Here is a 20,397-nt window from a genome sequence, read left to right as displayed (position 1 = left end):
GCATTGAAAAAAATCGGAGCCATTAAATGTGGGGTAACTTATCGTTCGTATATTTTCTTACTAAGTATTGGTACAAAGTATATACAAAATATCCCTGTTTAAGGTGATATATTTAATAGTCGGCCGCATTGCTGGCCAGATAGTCACGACGCCCGATATTGGATGCCTGCTTGTTCTGTATGGCTTCCAATTTAGGACACTCTGTGATCCTGTGACCAAGACCACCGCAATAACTGCAGCCACGTTCGTCTGGGGCGTAATAAAAATACAATTTATTACCTGCACTTGAGCCAAGAGTAAGTGCACGAAGCTTGATGTAGCATAAAACATTTTACCTCCCAAGTTGAGATATTTCTCGTTCTCCGAACAAAGCTCTAACAAGAACGGTGGGACCTTTTGTTTCGCTTCCATGAGCAAGTGTTTCAAATCGAGCAACACGGACTCATCGTTTGCTTTGTTAATGAACGTTGTCGCTATTCCAGTTCGCCCTGACCGACCAGTTCTTCCAATTCTGTGGACTGCATAAGAGGTCGTGTTGTTTAATTAATCGTTATATCTTAAATTCACTCATGAAAGTAATAAGATACCATAATTTTCCACATCGTCTGGCATGTCGTAGTTTATAACGTGCTGCACATCCGCGAAATCGAGACCCTTAGATGCAACGTCCGTTGCAACCAACACGTCCTTCCGACCTTCGCGGAAAGCTTCCACAGATCGCGACCTCTCTTCCTGATCTACACAGAAAAGCCGGCAAATCTCATAAACAATGTCCTGTTATTGCATGCAATCTGACATACCTTTTCCACCATGTATCGCCACTGCTTCGACGCCCTTCAGCAATAAGTATTCGTGAATAGCGTCTACATCCTGTTTCTTCTCGGCAAATATAAGTACTGGAGGTGTAGTCTTCTGCAGACATTCCAACAGATATACGATCTTAGCCTCTTGCTTAACATATTCAACTTCCTGCACTACGTTCATCGAGGCGGCACCCGCGCGGCCGACGTTGATCGTCACAGGTTTCACTAAAGCGGACCGAGCAAAATTTTGAATCTTCTTCGGCATGGTGGCGGAAAATAGTAACGTCTGCCTCTGACCCTGTACAAAGTATATAACTGGCATATAATTATGATACATAGAGTGATGATTCGAGCATCGCGAAATGTTTACCCTAAAAAACGAGAAAATCGTTCGCACATCTTCCTCGAAACCCATATCGATCATACGATCCGCTTCGTCCATGCAAAGATAACGGCATACGCTGAGTTTGACCATCTTTTTATCCAACATGTCCATTAATCGTCCAGGCGTTGCTACCATGATATGTACACCTCTGTAATAGAACAGGAGATTATACATATAGCAGAATGCGGAACAAGCAACCGAAGTACCAACAATTTCCGTACTTGTTAATGACTTCTAAAGATTCTGATACAGGTACACCTCCAATTGCTAAGCAGCTGCGTATTTCAGGACAGCCTGCTTGGCGCAAACTGTTCGTATAATGTCGAATGATATCGTACGTTTGTTTCGCTAATTCTCGTGAAGGACAAATAACCAAACCTGTAAGAAGACAAATGGGCAGATATTATACTTCATTCGGTTCACTTTCTTTACGCGAATATTGAAACTATTTGTACCATATGGGCCTTCATTTCTTACAAATGGCATGGCCACTTCTTGTTCCAAACAGAACATGATGATAGGTAAAACAAACACTAATGTTTTCCCACTGCCTGTGAAAGCAATTCCAATCATATCACGGCCAGACAATCTAGATACAACAAGCACATTGTTTTAGTCTACAAAGAAGCAATTAAAAATGCACATTGATACTGCGTATACTAACACTGTAGGTATCCCTTGAACTTGGATCGGTGTTGGTTTGACGATGCCCTTTTGTTCCAAACCATTTAAGATCCCCCTATGGAATTTCATTTCTTTGAAACTTTTCAATGGCGGAGGTACATCATCTCCTTCTACCAAGATCCTGAGTTTCCTTTTAACTCTCTCGTGTCTCGCTTCTCCAAGCGCAAGAATTGCCCTTGGAGGCCTCCAGCTGGTCTTTATTGGATCTTCGTATTGAATACCTTTTGCCAATTCCGCCACACCCATTAAAGCTTTATTCTCTGCTACACTCTCTAGTATCTTCTCCTCTTCTTTCAATTGCTTCTCCATAGCGCTTTCTTTCTTAGCTGAAATATTTTACCAATTAGTTAATTGGTAGTGAAAATAGCATTCCTTAGTAGACATTTATATATGTATACCTTCTGCCAATTTCTTCAACTCGGTATGTTGATCCAAAAGGGAAATATTAGACTTTCTCCCCCAGACTTGCCCATCGTCATCATCCCCATCGTCTTTCTCATTTTCATTACTATTTTTCCCAATATTTCCAGTAGCAGCGTCATCTTTCAGTTGTCCGAGCTTACCAAGCTTGGCTAACTGATGCTTCTTGCGCTCTTTAACTGGTACATAGGGGACATAGTTGTCATCTGCTTCTACAGGGCTCCTAGCCCTTTCTTCGTGTTTCCTGTATTTCTACAAATATGCACAAAGTGATATAATAACTACTGGCAAAACATTATAGTCTACGCTGCACTAACCTTTTGCGGATACTCCTCTTTGTTTTGTGCCATTGTTACGAATTTATTAAAGAAAACTTTGCAGGAAAAGCGTTGGTTTAAATAACAAACTTATCAGTACATTTCTTAACGATGGTAGATAATACAACTCTTTCTCACCGAAGTGAAACGAAACGTTAACCTGTACCTAAACTAGGTAGTTTATTTCATCAATACATGTTTTACATCACTTTCGATTGTTTAGCATTTCGGAAGTGTTTTCCAGCAGTACAAACAATGTTACTGTTTCAGTTATCACTTAGAAATAATATTGGAAACTCCTTCGAAAAGAATTTTCATATAATTCAATTACTTAAACCATATATAATCGTGCAATGTTATCTAAGAAGCAATTAATTGCCTCGTTAAATTCCAATGATGTTCGCGTGCGTTTTACTAAACGTCAAACAAATTCAGTGATGAAATAAGCTGTCGATAGTAACTTAAGGCCATGTTAGGACAATATAAGTACATATGATACGCTACTGGTAAGAGCATAGGCTTTCTGAACACGGAACTGCACCGAACAATCAATCATCTGATTGGATTATGGTTATATTGTGAAGGATTAGAATGTCGTAAATTAGTCGTAATGTGATGGACAGATGGCCGAGATATGAGATATGGTTAGCTGAAAGTTCATTTATTATTCAGCACATTTTCGTGCTATAAAGGCACGGATTATTTAGAATTATTGTGCACACGGATGTTGACGGTAGAATAACATCTTGTCATAATCTTCCATCGCAGAGCACGTTAAAAGAAAACAATGTTTAACGAACCGAAAATAATAATTATTGGAGCCGGAGCTGCAGGTATCGCTGCGGCGGCCAGATTGATAGAAAAGGGTTTAGAAAATGTGAAAATTCTCGAAGGGAAAGATCGAATTGGAGGCAGGATACACACGGTAAAATTTGGTATGTAAAATGATTCTTTTAGCAATAAATGTTTCATAAGAAACTGGACTTGTCTCTAATATAAGGCATGATGTAACAAATATTTGTTTCGACATTATTTTTATTTTAAGGTATGTTTCTATATTTTCAGCTGATAATGTTGTAGAATTGGGAGCACAATGGGTCCATGGTGAACGTGGAAATGTTGTTTTCACTCTTGCCTCTCCACATAAACTGTTAGATTCCTCCAGATGCTTTAATGATTTCAGTGGACACGTTTTTGTCACAGCAAAAGGTGAAATATTGCCAAAAATAGAAGCCGTAGAGACACTGAAAATATATTATGATATTTCTGAACAGATATCAGATGATATAAACAATGCAGAGTCGTATGGAGAATATTTCATAAATCAGTAAGTAAATTTTACATTAGAGAGTATATTGTTCCTGTTATAAAAAGATGTTTCATTTCCATGTTTGTACACGTGGTAAAATATTACTTTGAGTATTTTAGTAAAAGAATGTTCTCCACAAATTCATCGATACTGCTTTCCCTGAACCAAGCTTGCAAAGTTGGATGAATATTTGCTCTTATGACTGTAGAAATTTCTTTATCAGGGACTATGCACCTGGTAAAAGAAATAGTTTTACAACTGTTACCTGCAGTTAATAGAAATAGTAAACTTTTTATCAAAGCATTCACACCTTACACGACAATTGATGCATTGATTCCTCACGTATTCATATCGTAGCAAAGAGTATATGTACTTTATGTACTTTGTGTCCAATCTATTTTGATCTTCAATGGACATCTTAGGATTATTTAATTTTTCCATATATCCTTGTGTTAAAATTGGTATGATAAAATTTACCTGCAAATAATAGCTTAATCCATTAATTCGCTTAATTAGAAGCAAATGAAATTAATTTACCTGCTTAAAACAATCATCTATAAACTCTTCCGCCCTACTATATACATAGTTTTCTTGTTCTTGAAGTATAAGCACTCCAATTCTAGGCTCCTTAGACCTAAATATTTTTGCTATGTGTTGCGCTGTTTCTAAACCATCGTTGGCAAATGTTAGCATAACAATACAGCCATACACCTGTTTAGTCTACCAAAAAGCAAGCGAGACTTTTCAATACATTTTATTCTAAACAAATTCTCAAGATATTCATGTACACTCTACGATACCTTTTGCAAACTATCTTGAGAAACAATTCCAGAATCAGTCGATCTCATTTGTATTTCTTGCGTCACATCCATTGGAGTTAAAACTAATGGCGCTTTTGGGATTGTTTTCGACCTTAGTACGGTAGATTCTGTGTATGCACGAGAAAAGATATATCTGTTACTATAGCAGAGCTAGTTGACAGTTCTAACGTTTTGCAATAGTTATACAAATACCATCTACTATAGTGTTTTGCGAAATTGCATTAATTAAATCAAAAATGCTGTCCTTTATCTGGTTGATCACATCCAAGCGATGCATCTTTTGTAAAGCACCCAAAATCTTATCCATAGTTGCTCCAACATGTTGCACATAGGTCAGCAATACATAATAAGTTGGATCTTGCAAGCCTTTGAAGTCATAATCTATACACTATAGAAAAATGTCATGCTTTTTAATTCAGTGACAAATATTGTAATATTTTATATACACATACACGTATTTGTTCCATTGTTAAGCCCATGTGTGCTGCAAATTCTTGCCACCCACTATAAGTCTTTCCTGTGGCAGTGGAACTCAGTAACAAGCATAACTTCTGTAATGTAGGTTTTCCAATATGTTCAAATAAGTAAGATGCATGAATTCGTGCAGTAGCTCTTTGTATATTTAAAGCTACAGTGTCTAAGTTCGGCGGGCCATCAACCTCTTGTCTCAACCTTTCCAATTCTGGATCGACGTTGCTAAAAATGTATATCAAATATTTGATCTTGGATAGACATGTTTCAAACGTTGATATGGTTGAAGAAGCAATTCTCACCCTTTTGCAAACATGTTATATACAGTATGTAAAAACAGAAAACAGATACTTTTAATACTATCTGCGTTTGAATGCAGTGCTACAGTGCATCCTCCATAATCACATTATTAAAGGCACATATTTGTGTACTTATAATTTCCAATATCATGATATATAAGTATGATTAACGGTGTCAGGGATTATTTATATGAGAGGATTAAAAGCCTACTTTCTCGCATGCGTATGTTTACGACTTTACAGTTGTAAATCCAGTTACATTAAATGTACGAATGTATCATAGGTTCCCCACCACTGCTTACTTCAAGGCTGCTGACTCATATCGCGTATCGCCGTCCCGTTCCCGTTATACCGCTAAAATTCAGAATCCGAAGCAACCCGAAACGTTGAATCTGTAAAGTTTGCGGAAACTAATAAGCCCACTAATTATAATTGAATATGGCAAGCGAATTAAGTGGCTAATTATTCCAGATTTTATAAAGTTTTTGAAAAAAATCCGTTCACCACACAAGAGAGGGCAGAGCAATTGTTGGCATGGATGCAGAAATTTGATAATTCTATTCAATGTAGTGATTCTTGGTTTGAAGTTTCTGCAAAGGAAATTTCAAAGTATTGGACTTGCGAAGGGGATCATGTACTTAATTGGAAACACTATGGTTATAAAACGCTGTTTGATTTATTATGTGTACGTACAATGCGGGGATTAATTATAATTGTGGCACTGCACAATATTTTACGCTCTACTGTTTTCAGCAAAAAGTTTCCAATTCAAAGAATATATTGCCCGTAATGGAGAAAGTAGAATTGAATAAAGATGTTACCAATATCGATTATACATCTAATAATAGTATAATCGTAAAAACGAAGGATGGTTCCGAATACACTGCATCTCATGTCATATTTACTCCATCCCTTGGAGTTTTAAAAGAGAAGCATACTACAATGTTCACGCCAGTTCTGCCTGCTAAAAAACAACACGCAATAAAGGCACGGTAAAAGTCTGAGATTATTTGGTAATATTGACATTTTTAAATTTCATATTCTACTGTGCAATTTAATTTAAAATTGAATTATAACGTAATATTTAGGGTTTGAATATTGGAACTGTCAACAAGGTTTTCCTGAGATTCTCGCATAGATGGTGGCAAAAAGACTGTGCTGGTTTCAGCTTAATATGGTCCAAAGAAGACAAGGCAGAGTTCCTTAAATCTCACGGACAAGTACAGTTTGATTATTTAATTGGACTTGCATATTACCTGCCCGATTTCTGGAATATATTAAGGGTATTATATGCTGTTTAGGAATCTGAATGGCTGTGCGATGTTTTTGCATTCATTCCTGTAGACTATCAGCCACAAGTGTTGTGTGCATGGATTTCTGGTAAATATGCAAAACACATGGAATTCCTTTCCGATAACAATGTATCCGATGGATTGTACTTGCTGTTGAAAATGTTTCTCGGCAAAGCAAACAATGTCTCGAAGTTTGATCAAATACTCAGGTAGTCATCAACTATATCATATTGCCTATTAACATCTACCTCCTACATACTAGCATGCCTTCTCTTATTCATAGGTCATCCTGGTACAAGGATAAACATTTCCGTGGATGTTATACCTTCAGAAGCATAACATCTGAGAAGCTAAATGTGGAGGCAAAAGATTTAGCAGATCCAATTATAACAGTCGATGGTAAACCGGTATGCATTTCACATGTATTAATAATCAAACAGCAAGATGGATTAGATTTCTTCATGTTCTTATTTATTTATTAGATAATTCTTTTTGCCGGAGAAGCAACGCATGATCATTATTATTCTACCGTGCATGGGGCAGTTGAAACAGGATTCAGAGAAGCAGATAGAATAGTAAATTTTCAAAGGTAAATCCCACTACCGCGTTGCGGTATGCAAAAGTGTTGTTGTAGTATTAAATACTTTTGGTCACTCATCCTAGCTGTGATAAAGGATTTTTATCTACAAGTAATGATTCTGTGGATGATTAAACAATATTTGACTCTGAGGTAAATTCACTGTTATGATCTGTGCATGGCTTCGAAGAGTCTTTATTCTATTGATTTGATCATCCTGATCTATCTAATACTTTATATCATAAGGCATTCCCACTTTGCTTTCCAGTATTAGGCTCAGGAATTCAAAGTAAACATAATTTATATACATTCGGTATTTATTCCTTTCGTTATTTTCAAATTTGCTTCATCTTGAAGACGATACATGAGTGAAAGACCAATTTATATCAATGTTTATACCAAACTCTATGTTCTATTGGTATTGATTAGCATGCTTTTTCATAGGCGATTAAAGTCACAGCTCTAACCAGAGCCACATGTTTCTTCATAAAGGATCACGGTAAATTATAGACTTATTTGGTGCTTTACAACATCTAAGGCAAAGGAGAACCACTTTTTTTTGTATGTTTATAACATTCCAAATGAAGAATAGTAGGTTGTAAGTGAAAATTTACAATGTGGTGAATTTACCAAATGTGCTGTTTATTTCTATTATTTTATCCATGTAGGAAAGGGAACTTGAAACGGATATTTTCTGTAGTTAATAAGGGATATATAAACGAAACGCATGAATATTAATCTTGATACATTGTCAGTTATTGTACTGCTTAGCTTTACAAATAATATATGGTGTTATAAGATTAACCGGGCGAAATTTCTGTTATTATTTTGTAATTGTCCACTCGTCATTTGTATTTATATGATGTTGGTAATATACACGCATTGAAAATTCTTCATGAATATACATAAGGGAGTCAAATTTTAATACAAAATCACGATTCAAATCACGTAGAACGTGTGGTTGGTTAAGGGAAGTGATAAACAGCTTTAATAAAATGGGACGAATGCTGAGTACTACAAATCAAATAATAGCAAAAACGAGGCTGGTAATAGTAGGTGCAGGTATCGCGGGATTAGCAGCTGCTAAAACTTTAGAAGATGCAAACTTTAAGGATTATCTGTTACTCGAAGGTAATTGAAACTCGGCGAGGTCACGTGTAAAGGTGAAAATATTATACGATTGATAATCCGTATTACTTTAGCTCAGAACGATGTTGGGGGCCGAATTCGTTCGGTACCGTGGAACAGAAATTGTGTAGAAAGCGGGGCTCAATTTTTACACGGCGATCAAAGTCAACTGGCGCAGTTATGTTATGAAAATGACCTGCTCTCGGATGTCCAGTGTAGAGACGGTCAAGGCATTTTTGTCCGTAACAACGGCCTCGTAGCAGACGAGTCGTTGGTAGAAGAGATAGACGACGTTGTTCGTAGCACTTTAGAAGATTACGAAGATTATGAGGGCAGGAACATCGAAACAGGCTGCGAGAATATTGGTAGAGTTTTGAGGACTTCTCTGAGGAAGCACTTGCAGCAAAAAGACGATTCGCTGACGATAAAAGGGATAAAAAGAGAAATTTTCGATTGGAATGTTAGATTCCTCGTGATCGATAATTCCTGTTTTACGTTAGAAGAGATGTCTACGAAATATTGGGGGAAATTCAAGGTAACCAAAAGTAATTTGAAACGATGAACGCTCGATGATACCAAAGTAACGCGTATATCTGCTTTATATGTAGTATGTCGGAGGTCCGGAACATCTTTCGTTCAAAGCTGGATACAACTCGGTAACAAAGCTTATCGCTGATGGATTAAATTCAAAGAATTTGTATCTAAACACTTCTGTGGATACAATCGAGTGGCAGCTAATTACCGACGGCAGTCTCGATCCTCCTCTTGTCTTGACCCTGTCCGACAACACCCGAATTCTATCAGACTGCATAATAATTACCTGTTCCCTCGGTTATTTAAAAGAGAATTACAAGAAAATGTTTTCCCCGCCTTTACCATCGCTCTTTAGCCAGGCGATCGAAAGTCTCGGATTCGGCTTAATCAACAAAATCTTTCTGGAATTTGGCACTCGCTGGTGGGAGACAAATACAAAAGGATTTCAATTCCTCTGGAAGGAAAGCGGCCTAGGAATGGTTTACAGTAAATCCCTGGCTGCGTGGACCAGAGATCTCACAGGCTTCGACGTTTTGCCGGATCACGAGGGTGTGCTTCTCGGCTGGGTTGGTGGACGGGGAGCTTATATCGTGGAAACATTGAGCGAGCAACAAGTTGCGACCGATTGCGAAAATTTGTTGAAGTATTACCTGAAGCTCGACGAAATCCCTCCGGTGAAAAGATGTCTGCGAACGCAATGGAACGCAGACAAGTATATCCGAGGCAGTTACAGTCACATTTCAACGAAATGCGATGACACTGGGGTAACGCCAGCCACCCTAGCAGAACCGATATGGGGTAAAATAGCAGGGAAACGTATCAGTGAGGTAAGGAATTGTCGTAAGTCAGACAGCGATGCACGAAACACGGTACCAAATACCAAGACTATTTTATTTTAGGATGTACCCATTATCATGTTTGCCGGTGAAGCAACGCACGAGAACTTTTATTCAACGACCCACGGGGCATACGACACTGGGGTGAATCAGGCAAAAACCTTTCTACAGTATCACGTGTCGAAAAGTTGACTTAGAAGTTAGATAGCCCCAAGAATGCGTGTGTCTACCTAAACACATTTTTTCTACGTGTGTATGCTTGTACACCTATGTACACTTGCGCACAGCTCTAGCCTAGAATGTACAAAAAATTCATACATTTGATACTATACAATCATATCTACGATTCTGACCCAGTCACGAGTACACAATCTGAATCACAAAGTTATATAAAGCGAAACACACGGTGCGATCACCACATCTGTAAATACAGACAATTATAAGTAAGTAAAATCTATTTAAATAAACCTTGCTTCGTTATAATTGCGCGACGTCTTTACTTAAACGATGAGATTTACTATGAATTCTGTTCGTTTGTGCTAGCGTCTTTGCGGTACAGATTTATCAGCCTCTCGGCTTCTCTCCACCCAGCACCGATGGCGCCGTGCACCGTAGAGAAGTACAGGTCTTTAGTGGCCTCCCCGGCGAACAGAATCAGCTGAAACAGGAAAACACGCGATGTAGCATTTGATTCTGTTCTCTTTGCACTAGTCTGTCACGATAGTTACTGGCTTCTCCATTTTCACAATCGGCTCGGATAACTGCACCGCGCTCGAGTTCGTCCTCACCGATTCCATGCTTCTGTAGCTGTACGTACCCCGGAAATGTTTGTTTTGATGCCATTTACTCCTATCGGATAATCACGCAGATGCATTTCGTAACGATAAGATAAGTATGGATAGAAAGGTTGTGATAGCCGCAAGGTCGCGGATTACCTTATCATTGCTGTCGGCCTACTGACGTTATAATGTTTTGAGAGAAAATTGTGCAACAGTTGCGTAGTTTGATCGAAAACCTCGTCATCGGTAAGGTCGTCCATCAGGCGCGCACCCTTTCCGGACACCCATAGGTACAGCAAGTGAGGCTTATGTTCGACCGTGTAAAATCCCATCGCATGAGGTAGCCACATCGTTTTTTGCTAAGGGGGTTCGGGGAGGGTAGAAACGCGTTAGAAAACTGTCAATCGTCACGTTTATCGTAAAGCTTAAGTGTACGCACATTGCTCTCAAGTTCCTTCCTCTCTGCTTCGTTCCAGAAGAGGCTGAAACCCGCGTTCTTCAACCCTTTCTCGTTGAACCAAGTGTCGTTGAACGCCAAGAATACTTTACAAGCGTTCCCGAAACCTAAACCCTGACGAGGAATTTTGATCAGGCGTTTTAAGCGAAAATCCTGCCAGTGGAGTTAATACTAGCAGGTCGAATGGAAAGGAACGCACCTTTATGTTTCTGACTTTTGACTCCGGCAACGGGGGATTAAACAAAGTCTCGTGTTGTGCCTTTAGTACACCTAGAGAAGGTGTCATGATTACGTGATCGGCCACGTGTTCCTTTCCGTCGAGCGTCGTTAACTTCACGGTACCGTCTTCGTTCGAGTAATCAACCTTTGTTACTTCGGCTCCGAGGATAGTGTTATTTAATACGGGCAATTCCTCTTCCGGATTTGGGAACTTTTTCTAAAAGTGAGCATGAAAAGCCTAAGTATATTTCGAAGGCATTGCCACACGGATGTATTATCTTGTGGTAGTAGCACGTAAAAGAACCATTAGTATATCGAGAATAGTGCTGTAACCGCGTTCTTTCCAATTAATCGCCGGATCTCCCTCGCATACTGCATAATCCGAATATTTTCCCGCCGATATGTCGTACCAGCTATCGGCCGGGTCCAGGCTCGTCTGCATCAGATTGAAATGCCATAGCAACTGTTCCTGCATGGTTTCGTTTAGTTGCGGAAATTGCGAGAAATACGGTTTCAACCTGCCAACGCAAATGCGATATTGTAATTGAATGGGCCGAGTGTGTTGTAACGTGGCGGTATCGCTTCTAGACTGAACTCGGGACAAGGAGATAACGATGCCCTATTCAACTCTATTATAGAGTTCAATTTACCAACTACAACATTATATTTTATCCTGAGCGGGTTGGTGAAGCGATGCCCACGTTACGATACACGAAACATGAAATCTCTCTACTTGTTTTCGAAACATTCGCCGACAGAACGATTGCAGGTGTTGGCCCACATCTTATCCGGCGAATCGAGATATTTGAGATAGAGTGCTGTGATGTTATTGGTTATCACGGGATCGACCAATTGGCCGGACGAGGTGTACACCTCATCGTGGTAAGGATCCGAGTGATCGGTGATGTTCAAAGGAGCAGCCAGTTCGTACGCAACGTTTCCCTTTTCCCCGTGGATCCATTGCCCGCCTAGATCGATCGTATAATTGGCTGCGAAAGCAGGGATTCATAAACAAGAGCCCATGTCTTCCAATTGTTGAGCGCTAAACTTACCGAATTGGACCGTATTCACACGTCCGCCGATTCTATCCTCGGCTTCCAAGATCAAGACGTTCTGGAAGCCGTTCTCGAGCAGTTTCGCTGCAGCTGCGATACCCGAGGCACCAGCACCGACGATCACGATCCTCGGCGAATTCGTGTTTTCCGTGCAGATCGCCCCGGCGATCAAACAAAGGAGGAACGTCCCGCGATAGAGCATTCTCAGCAAGCCGCAGCGAACTCTGAACACTAACTTTTATCAATTGCCAGAATGGGCATCTAGTTTTACGCGGTGACTCTTATATATACTTTACGCCGTTGCTGGTATACCAATTTGTCTTTGTGAGAAATTTATTGGTAGTAGTACTCTTGGAGCTATGCATGATGTAGTAGATAATAACGGAAGATAATTGTTTGGTATACAGCTAATTATGTAATTGCATTGATGGGTCGCTGCTCATCCTAGCAATCGTTGGAGGGTCATGCTTTTTCATATAATTCCTATCGGTTGTTATATGACAAAATTATAATGGGAGCGGGAATAACACAATCGGATTTGTAAAACCTCCATCTATCTTGAAGGGTGCATCCATGTCTCTCGAGATCCAAGTATAACTTGGAGGAATATTATGATCCTTATTTCATGTAAAGGCGTACTATCTCTATCTATTTAATTTTCTATTTCAAACTATTTGTCATTTCATCCAATCGGTACCTATCAGTGTAAATATAAGGGGGCGGCGAATTGAATTTAGTATTGGAATGGGGTTGAAAGGTCGAGAAGTTGACAATACCCATTGTCTTGTAATACGTCGAATTATTAAGATTATAGTATTATTTTCATTTATTGTTTCTCTTTGTACTTGTGTGCTTGGGAATTATATAAATCGAGGGACATACGTCGTTGCAGAGAGGCATAATAGTGCTTAATGGCAGAAAAATCTCTCTTTTTATAACTTATCGTACAGTCATGCGATATATATCGGAAATAAAGAAGGAAAATCTTCGATGGACCAATGAAACACTTGTGCGGATATCTATTCACTGACGATCGATCCGCAGATTGGATCCCTGCATCCGTAAAAATTACTTTTATTAAATGTGCTTTTCGATGTCATCGCTCAGTAATTCGTTGAAACTAAATGATAGCTACATGGAAATGTGATAGAGACAATAGAGAAATAATGTATTTTATCCGGCGAGTAACTGCCAGCGATGAAGATGATCTTTTTCCTTTTTTCATTCCACTTGAATCCGTGTACACGGTGTACACTTGTACAGGAAAAGATCGCTTCTGCTCGTTGTAACAATGGCATTTCGGCTTAACGTTCTCGCTATATTTTTATTGTTTACTGTAGCGTTTGTGTTGTCGTCTGCAAAAAGTGCAGGTTAATTATACTATTCTTGAATTTAATATACACAAGTTTTGCCTGTGGTATCGAATGTTCGTTTCGTGTGGTGTCGTGACGCTTTATACTCTTAGCTCTCGTTCGTTGTAAATTATACATTGGTTTCTTTTAAATCGTACTGTTATAAGACCTCTGGTACAGCTTTGTTTTCGGTTTATTTTTTCTTAAGTAGCTGCAAATATAGCTGGATATATTTTTAGGGAACCTGAAGAAAAATAAACCTGGTCCAGCGAAATTGAGTGATAACATTAGCAAAAATCCGTTCCTTCAAAGCACCGCCGAGAATATTAATAATAATCTGTTCCTTGACAATCGTACTACGACCGTCACCGCAAATGGAGGAAATCCATTCTTATCGTATACTAGCAAACCCACCTGGTCACTCCCCAATAGTGACAGTAATCAGAATCAAGCTTCATCTGTAGATGATACAACGGTAGTAGCGGATAGAAATGTTGCCTTTAGTAATCATAATCCTTTTTTGCAAGCTACGTTTAATGCATTCTGGAATAGTTCAAGTATTAATTTAAGCAGATCAAAGAAGCAGTTATCATCTTTGGATAATCTTCATTATGAAACAACATCAGATACAAATATAAAATCGAAGTCAGAACTTAGTAAGTATTTTTAAGTGGAGAGAGTAACTGCTAATAATAATAATTGCAATGTGAATTTATAATCTTAATATTTCAGTGTGTGAAAGATACGAGAAAGAAATGGTAAGGACGACAGACATATCGCCTTTGAGTGGTGCAGTTGTGCAAGATTTCAAGGTGGAAAGTCAAATATGCACAAGGGAGAATCAACTTGTTGTTGGAGGTACTATAGCTTCTCCAGGCGAGTTTCCTCATATGGTAGCTCTAGGTTCCAGAACCACAGAAGGAACATTCACACTTATATGTGGCGGCACACTCATTTCGCCAGTATGGGTACTTACCGCGGCGCATTGCATTACCGGATCAAAGTATTATTCTATGCTCTATTTATTGATATAGATTACTCTTATAAATGTACTTGATATAAGAATAATTTAATGAAAGTTTGACAGATGCTCGTGTTGGTTTCCATGATTTAAGAGACAATCATGGTATCAAAGCTTTGATTACTGACTTAAAATATCATCCAGATTACAAGCCTCCTGCTAATTACGCTGATATAGGCGTTGTAAAATTAAATACAGTTATTAAGTTTGATCAAAATATAAGACCTGCCTGTTTGTATCAGTCATTTGATACCGTACCTCCGAAAGGATGGGTGAGCGGTTGGGGTCATATTAAATTTTGTAAGTTTAAGCTATCATTAAACGACTTTTATGATATTAGGATATTTTCGTATGTACAGTCGTATTCAGAGAAATACATCTGAACACCAGTAATGTACTTGCAGATGAGGGCGATATAAGTAATCAACTACTAAAGGCTGAGCTTGATATTATTGACAATCTAAGCTGTCTAATAAAGCATGGTAACTCATCACGATTACCATACGGAATTTCACCGAGCATGATTTGCGCTGGAGATCCTCGTGGTGGTTGGAAGAAAGATACGTGTCAAGGAGATTCGGGAGGCCCGTTACAAATAATCGCTTCAAACACTTCATGTCTTTATGAAGTAATAGGCGTCACTAGCTTTGGAATAGGTTGCGCAAGTGTCGACATACCTGGAGTGTATACAAGGGTGTCGCATTATTTGAATTGGATAGAGGATATTGTTTGGCCATAAACTTAATCTCTCGATATCAACGTACGCGTCGACTTGCAAAGATAAAAAACTTGGTTTATTTTTTCTGCCATTGACCCGAGTGATTTAAACATTAAAAGTTTAAAATACATTTAATATTAATGTTACTTAACAAATGTACATTTAAGATAATGGTATATGTCTTTTAGAAGTATCTTCATTGACGCCGAGATTATTGCATGTATGCATATGTCGGTGTAACTTTGTAATTCGTCGAAAATATTTCGTAACGATTAATGTACGCGGCACGCAAAATTGTATGGAATACTAAATGATTGTAGTTTGACTAGAAAGAGCTTAAAGTTTGTTAGAGACTCAAGGTATCTTTGTATCGTGAATGGTTTTCCATGTAAGTCCGTATCCGTATGGGCCGTGATTTGATGGAAAAAATATGTACCACCAACTTCTGCAATTGAAAAGACGAAAGACGAAAGAGCGGTACAGCAGCGCGTTGAATTTTCATGTATTAAGAATTATCTTACGGAAATAATATCCTAATTACCTGTCGATTGTACCTAAGAACAGCTTCCAGTTTTGTCTTGGTCCGAAATTGTATGGGTTCTGATATATTTTTCCAAGTGCTTTATATTTTTGTGATTCGGTGTTGTTTATACGCGCCTCTATGCTTGTCTCCCCTCTAGTGATAAGACCCGCATGCCACCACGTTAACGCTCCCAATGCCGCGAAAGTAGCTATGCAAATTAATGCCGCAAATACTATAAGCCTTCGTCTCCAGTCTTTAGCGTTCGTATCCGCAGCTTGCTTAGCTATTTCAGCCAATTCTTCTTCGGTTAAACGGTCCAATGATTCGGTCTAAGATAGAGACGGCGGAATATAGCGAGTATAGCGATTCCGTTTTAAACTACCATTTATCATAAGGAATCTTACCACAGGAATTATTTCCGAATTATTAATGCGTACTGGATGACCATCTAATTCTGGGTCCTGTGCCGGGAAAAACTCCTGATATGCTATTTCAACACCAAACAGCATGATAAATAGAATGCCGAGCACCGTGAAAGCCATGTATTGGAAAAAGTGTCTGTGATTGTAATGACCAACACAGTTATTCAGCCATGCTATTGCTTAGATCAGGAAGCTTACAACAATGTACACAAATATATTATTTACTGCAAGCCAAATGAACGTTTTTTCTGAAAGGATACGACAATGATGATCCATCTTAAGAATGCATTTATTGCACACAGAACAATGATGCGTCCTGGGTGGTTTTGGTTTGATACACTTTTTACAAATGCTGACGGCTTCTGGAATAAGACTACCTTGCGGTGGATAACCAGCTGGAACGTTCACTCCCATGTAATAGTGAAAGCATACATTCACTAGCAGCCAATTTCCAACCAGTAGGAGAATTATTGTAATCGGGGGGCTCTTTTCCCACCAATATGGTAGGCCGATGTAGTACGAGATGTACACGATACTTGCCGTTAAAAGGCTTACCATTACTACGAATACCTGTGAACTGACAAGCTTAGTAAATACATTGTCAACGATACAAGCCTCTTTTTACAAGACCAATTAGGTAATTGTGTGAATGTTAGCAAGTAAATTATAATGTAAATATGACTGGGCAAAAGTAATTACCGGTCCTAGACAGGCAGTGAAATTTTCTACAAACCAAAACATTGGCTCCAAAAGAATATCGCAAACATAACTCCAATTCAAGAAGTTATTGTAAAATAAAGATTTTATAATGATTTGAAGACGCCACCATTTTTGTTTCAAATTAAGTCTGAAAACAAAACGGATGTTATAATGATGCATTCGAATAAATAAGGATTACTTCCGTTACTTTCAGAGACTTACTTAAGCATGTTTGGAGCCTTTGTCAACGACCACTTTATTCTCACCATTTTCGTTTATTATTCTTTTTAGAATTTCATAGTAATTTGAAAAATAAAACTGTATCTACGAACGCGATTACTCTAAGTACCGATTGGTTAATTGCTACGCGATATGTTACACGCCATCGTGATGAATGTTACATTAGAAATCTACAGTCTGCCGTGTAACTGCGAGCGTCCTCTCTTTCCGGAACATTAGCCAAATATTCTCCTACACTTATCGGCTCGAACTACTGATAACGATTACTTTAATCAACCTCCAACTCTTTAACTGGCAGACGACATTTTGCGTTCAAAGTCTACATTCGTTCCCTGTCATTGGCGTGATTCCACGCTACTGCGGCAGCGAAAGTATCGACCCGCATTTCGTGTAGGGATATTTTAGGCCACTGTTAAATACTAAATTCAACGTAGGATTTCATTGCGTTTACTGTAGGTGCTGAAGGTGAATCTGTACATATACATATATGAATAAGAGAATCTTATTTGTACTTTGCAGCATATAAGTAATCAGTAGAATTATGAATTATAAGAAACGAAAACTGCGTGGGCGGAATGCGAAATACCTGCGGTTAGTCGGAGTTAGTCCCATAGTGGAGTACGTGCTAATGGCATTTGGCTTGGACCAATGCATAATCGTAGCAAAGAAACCAATTAATAAATGTACTGGTCCACCACAAGCACCTTGCGCGAACGCTTGCAGTGCCTCTGTGTCAGAGCTGAGACTTGGAGTAGTAAATAGATAAATGAATCTGCACGTTCTTGCATATTTAGAGAGACGGTAGCGTCTCCTCGACGCCAAGTACATGAACGCCAAGTTCGACACCCTGCATATATATGTATATATTTCAAAATGTTTTTTTATGGTGTGTATATATATATATATATTACATATTGTATTTTCCAATATAATGATTCAATAAAAATTCTTTTTTTCTCACGATCATCAGCACGTATTTATTGCACTGGTAAGTAGGTATTTACTATTCGTCTTTCGAAGTTCCAATTAGTTCCACAGCATTCAAACGTCCTGCATTACGACCAACCACGATCCCCTGCATTATCCTCGAGTTGGCTTTTGGGCCAGGAAATTCTGCAAAGTTAATAGGAGTACATGATACTAGTGAAGGTAGCACGCTCGAGCTGAGCGAGCTATCTCCCTCCTTGTCGCACGGATTAGCGTTCTCTCTCGCACGCTCCACCTATCTCCCTCCTTGTTGCACACGCTAGTGTTCTCTCTCGCACGCTCCACCTATCTCCCTCCTTGTCGCACACGCTAGCGCTCTCTCTCGCACGCTTCACCTATCTCTCTCCTTGTCGCACACGCTAGCGCTCTCTCTCGCACGCTTCACCTATCTCTTTCCTTGTCGCACACGCTAGCGCTCTCTCTCGCACAGCTCGGCCGTGCCACCTCTTTTAGTATCATGTACTCCTATTACCTCGAGCGAATTTCCTGGTCGGAATAGCCAACTTAGGGACTTCTTGTGGATAATGTAGGGATCGCGGTCGGTAATGTAACCTATATAAAAGGCTTTTTTATTAGTAACTATGTATCGATTCGTAAATAAAACGCATAAGAGTGATTACTGAACGTTGTCACAAGACTATATTGTAGAAATTTATAAATCATTTTGAAAAGGTCGAGAATCCTTGAAGAAAGTGTGCATTCACTAAACGCGGCGGTAGACTTGTATCTCTGTCCAAAAACTCTTCGTGGCTGCTTAATTGTAATCGGAATCATTACAACTATTACGTAGGAAAGTAGCCAAGGGTCCATACTGTAAGATGAAACTGCAAAAGTTGATAAATTACATCTAGAAAATGCACCAACAATCGACGAAGCTTGAGTGCCTACATAGGACGGCGCCATTGTTCTCGTCATCGTCTCAAAGAACCGTTAATAACTAATTAATTGTAATCAAAATCTGCGCAAAGATCACATAGGAAAGTAGCCAAGGGTCTATTCTTTGAGAGGCGACTCTAAAAGTTCATAAAATATGTGCAGGAAATGAGAAATTAGTGAATTTCCAGTGACTGCGTAATATTTCTATCTCCCTCCTTGTCGCGCACACTAGCGCTCTCTCTCGCGCACGCCACCTATCGCCCTCCTTGTCGCGCACTATTCCTTTCTCTCTCGCTCAGCTCAGCCGTGCCACCTCTTTTAGTATCATGTATTCCTATTCACTCGGCGAATTTCCTGGTCCAAACAGCACACTCGGGAACTTCTTGTGGATAATGTAGGGATCGCGGACGGTAATGTAACCTATATAAAAGGCTTTTTTATTAGTAACTATGTATCGATTCGTGAATAAAACGCATACGAGTGATTACTGAACGTTGTCACAACACTATAGTCTCAAATCCAGTTGTACAAATGTATAAATCATTTTGAAAAGATCGAAAATCCTTAAACAAAGTATGCATTCACGAACCGCGGCGAGAGACTTGTATCTCTGTCCAAAAACTCTTCATAGCTGCTTAATTGTAATCGGAATCATTACAACTATCACGTAGGAAAGTAGCCAAGGGTCCATACTGTAAGATGAAACTGCAAAAGTTGATAAATTACATCTAGAAAATGCACCAACAATCGACGAAGCTTGAGTGCCTACATAGGACCGCGGCGAGAGACTGGTAACTCTGTCCAAAAACTCTTCATGGCTGCTTAATTGTAATCGGAATCATTACAACTATTACGTAGGAAAGTAGCCAAGGGTCCATACTGTAAGATGAAACTGCAAAAATTGATAAATTACATCTAGAAAATGCACCAACAATCGACGAAGCTTGAGTGCCTACATAGGACGGCGCCATTGTTCTCGTCATCGTCTCAAAGAACCGTTAATAACTAATTAATTGTAATCAAAATCTGCGCAAAGATCACATAGGAAAGTAGCCAAGGGTCTATTCTTTGAGAGGCGACTCTAAAAGTTCATAAAATATGTGCAGGAAATGAGAAATTAGTGAATTTCCAGTGACTGCGTAATATTTCTATCTCCCTCCTTGTCGCGCACAC

At 39.1% G+C, this 20,397-nt stretch overlaps 6 protein-coding genes across 9 annotated transcripts; 2 read left to right on the top strand and 4 right to left on the bottom strand.

Annotated features, from left to right (window-relative positions):
* Nucleotides 1-29: 29 nt before the first annotated feature.
* On the bottom strand, nucleotides 30-2,877 carry Abs (ATP-dependent RNA helicase abstrakt). The gene is made up of 10 exons (XM_076821201.1): nucleotides 2,610-2,877; nucleotides 2,271-2,544; nucleotides 1,853-2,198; nucleotides 1,644-1,777; nucleotides 1,410-1,566; nucleotides 1,174-1,336; nucleotides 801-1,101; nucleotides 588-737; nucleotides 336-518; nucleotides 30-249 (listed from the first exon to the last, which is right to left on the bottom strand). The coding sequence occupies exons 1-10, from the start codon at nucleotides 2,640-2,642 to the stop codon at nucleotides 113-115; spliced, it is 1,878 nt and encodes a 625-aa protein (XP_076677316.1). The 5' UTR covers nucleotides 2,643-2,877; the 3' UTR covers nucleotides 30-112.
* A 240-nt stretch (nucleotides 2,878-3,117) lies between these two features.
* LOC143373709 (uncharacterized) lies at nucleotides 3,118-10,343 on the top strand. Its single transcript, XM_076821198.1, has 13 exons — nucleotides 3,118-3,253; nucleotides 3,378-3,544; nucleotides 3,675-3,936; nucleotides 5,981-6,194; nucleotides 6,263-6,496; nucleotides 6,598-6,729; nucleotides 6,811-7,010; nucleotides 7,085-7,208; nucleotides 7,284-7,390; nucleotides 8,331-8,509; nucleotides 8,581-9,041; nucleotides 9,115-9,867; nucleotides 9,940-10,343. Exons 2-13 carry the CDS (start codon nucleotides 3,397-3,399, stop codon nucleotides 10,066-10,068), a joined length of 2,943 nt encoding a protein of 980 aa, XP_076677313.1. The 5' UTR covers nucleotides 3,118-3,253; nucleotides 3,378-3,396; the 3' UTR covers nucleotides 10,069-10,343.
* LOC143373718 (uncharacterized) lies at nucleotides 3,627-5,951 on the bottom strand. Of its 3 annotated transcripts, none has more exons than XR_013086515.1 (8): nucleotides 5,513-5,951; nucleotides 5,192-5,435; nucleotides 4,932-5,127; nucleotides 4,719-4,846; nucleotides 4,456-4,638; nucleotides 4,229-4,395; nucleotides 3,952-4,152; nucleotides 3,627-3,875 (listed from the first exon to the last, which is right to left on the bottom strand). XR_013086515.1 is itself a non-coding variant. In XM_076821209.1 (7 exons), exons 1-7 carry the CDS (start codon nucleotides 5,524-5,526, stop codon nucleotides 4,020-4,022), a joined length of 1,065 nt encoding a protein of 354 aa, XP_076677324.1. In that variant the 5' UTR covers nucleotides 5,527-5,950; the 3' UTR covers nucleotides 3,627-4,019. The 3 variants fall into 3 exon arrangements, 1 of the variants encoding a protein (XP_076677324.1); XR_013086514.1 differs by having other exon boundaries at nucleotides 3,627-3,853; nucleotides 5,513-5,950; XM_076821209.1 differs by having other exon boundaries at nucleotides 3,627-4,152; nucleotides 5,513-5,950.
* On the bottom strand, nucleotides 9,913-12,673 carry LOC143373714 (spermine oxidase). Its single transcript, XM_076821202.1, has 8 exons — nucleotides 12,384-12,673; nucleotides 12,065-12,320; nucleotides 11,636-11,849; nucleotides 11,312-11,548; nucleotides 11,095-11,226; nucleotides 10,812-11,014; nucleotides 10,605-10,725; nucleotides 9,913-10,534 (listed from the first exon to the last, which is right to left on the bottom strand). Exons 1-8 carry the CDS (start codon nucleotides 12,586-12,588, stop codon nucleotides 10,394-10,396), a joined length of 1,509 nt encoding a protein of 502 aa, XP_076677317.1. The 5' UTR covers nucleotides 12,589-12,673; the 3' UTR covers nucleotides 9,913-10,393.
* A 786-nt stretch (nucleotides 12,674-13,459) lies between these two features.
* Nucleotides 13,460-16,104, top strand: LOC143373715 (mite allergen Der f 3). The gene is made up of 5 exons (XM_076821203.1): nucleotides 13,460-13,756; nucleotides 13,978-14,394; nucleotides 14,471-14,741; nucleotides 14,818-15,059; nucleotides 15,164-16,104. The coding sequence occupies exons 1-5, from the start codon at nucleotides 13,678-13,680 to the stop codon at nucleotides 15,496-15,498; spliced, it is 1,344 nt and encodes a 447-aa protein (XP_076677318.1). The 5' UTR covers nucleotides 13,460-13,677; the 3' UTR covers nucleotides 15,499-16,104.
* LOC143373717 (palmitoyltransferase ZDHHC16) lies at nucleotides 15,532-18,083 on the bottom strand. 2 transcript variants are annotated; one of them, XM_076821207.1, is made up of 7 exons: nucleotides 17,948-18,080; nucleotides 17,344-17,832; nucleotides 17,122-17,269; nucleotides 16,683-16,992; nucleotides 16,405-16,595; nucleotides 16,019-16,329; nucleotides 15,532-15,922 (listed from the first exon to the last, which is right to left on the bottom strand). In XM_076821207.1, exons 2-7 carry the CDS (start codon nucleotides 17,388-17,390, stop codon nucleotides 15,832-15,834), a joined length of 1,098 nt encoding a protein of 365 aa, XP_076677322.1. In that variant the 5' UTR covers nucleotides 17,391-17,832; nucleotides 17,948-18,080; the 3' UTR covers nucleotides 15,532-15,831. The 2 variants fall into 2 exon arrangements, with proteins under 2 accessions (XP_076677322.1, XP_076677323.1); XM_076821208.1 differs by lacking the exon at nucleotides 17,122-17,269 and having other exon boundaries at nucleotides 16,683-16,999; nucleotides 17,948-18,083.
* Between the last annotated feature and the right edge of the window lie 2,314 nt (nucleotides 18,084-20,397).

Source organism: Andrena cerasifolii, chromosome 10 (assembly GCF_050908995.1).
Source record: "Andrena cerasifolii isolate SP2316 chromosome 10, iyAndCera1_principal, whole genome shotgun sequence".
NCBI classification, from domain to species: Eukaryota; Metazoa; Arthropoda; class Insecta; order Hymenoptera; family Andrenidae; genus Andrena; species Andrena cerasifolii.
This window is presented reverse-complemented; position numbering and strand designations above follow the sequence as displayed.

What these genes read in the sequence shown, in the direction of transcription:
- Abs (XM_076821201.1), bottom strand. Translation starts at nt 2,642, where the DNA reads ATGGCACAAAACAAAGAGGAGTATCCGCAAAAG. An exon ending in GGCGATACATGGTGGAAAAG is followed by an intron (nt 738 to 800) that starts GTATGTCAGATT and finishes TTTTCTGTGTAG; the next exon opens with ATCAGGAAGAGAGGTCGCGA. An exon ending in AGACGATGTGGAAAATTATG is followed by an intron (nt 519 to 587) that starts GTATCTTATTAC and finishes CCTCTTATGCAG; the next exon opens with TCCACAGAATTGGAAGAACT.
- LOC143373709 (XM_076821198.1), top strand. Translation starts at nt 3,397, where the DNA reads ATGTTTAACGAACCGAAAATAATAATTATTGGAGCCGGAGCTGCAGGT. An exon ending in AAGTTTGATCAAATACTCAG is followed by an intron (nt 7,011 to 7,084) that starts GTAGTCATCAAC and finishes TCTTATTCATAG; the next exon opens with GTCATCCTGGTACAAGGATA. An exon ending in GGATTATCTGTTACTCGAAG is followed by an intron (nt 8,510 to 8,580) that starts GTAATTGAAACT and finishes GTATTACTTTAG; the next exon opens with CTCAGAACGATGTTGGGGGC.
- LOC143373718 (XM_076821209.1), bottom strand. An exon ending in TAACAATGGAACAAATACGT is followed by an intron (nt 5,128 to 5,191) that starts GTATGTGTATAT and finishes ATTTTTCTATAG; the next exon opens with TGTATAGATTATGACTTCAA. An exon ending in TAGATGATTGTTTTAAGCAG is followed by an intron (nt 4,396 to 4,455) that starts GTAAATTAATTT and finishes TATTATTTGCAG; the next exon opens with GTAAATTTTATCATACCAAT.
- LOC143373714 (XM_076821202.1), bottom strand. Translation starts at nt 12,588, where the DNA reads ATGCTCTATCGCGGGACGTTCCTCCTTTGTTTGATCGCCGGGGCGATC. An exon ending in TGTGAATACGGTCCAATTCG is followed by an intron (nt 12,321 to 12,383) that starts GTAAGTTTAGCG and finishes CTGCTTTCGCAG; the next exon opens with CCAATTATACGATCGATCTA. An exon ending in TTGTGAAAATGGAGAAGCCA is followed by an intron (nt 10,535 to 10,604) that starts GTAACTATCGTG and finishes TTCCTGTTTCAG; the next exon opens with CTGATTCTGTTCGCCGGGGA.
- LOC143373715 (XM_076821203.1), top strand. Translation starts at nt 13,678, where the DNA reads ATGGCATTTCGGCTTAACGTTCTCGCTATATTTTTATTGTTTACTGTA. An exon ending in GTCGTCTGCAAAAAGTGCAG is followed by an intron (nt 13,757 to 13,977) that starts GTTAATTATACT and finishes ATATATTTTTAG; the next exon opens with GGAACCTGAAGAAAAATAAA. An exon ending in AAAATCGAAGTCAGAACTTA is followed by an intron (nt 14,395 to 14,470) that starts GTAAGTATTTTT and finishes TTAATATTTCAG; the next exon opens with TGTGTGAAAGATACGAGAAA.
- LOC143373717 (XM_076821207.1), bottom strand. Translation starts at nt 17,390, where the DNA reads ATGGTGAGAATAAAGTGGTCGTTGACAAAGGCTCCAAACATGCTTAA. An exon ending in TCACTGCCTGTCTAGGACCG is followed by an intron (nt 16,993 to 17,121) that starts GTAATTACTTTT and finishes GTCAGTTCACAG; the next exon opens with GTATTCGTAGTAATGGTAAG. An exon ending in TAAGATGGATCATCATTGTC is followed by an intron (nt 16,596 to 16,682) that starts GTATCCTTTCAG and finishes TCTAAGCAATAG; the next exon opens with CATGGCTGAATAACTGTGTT.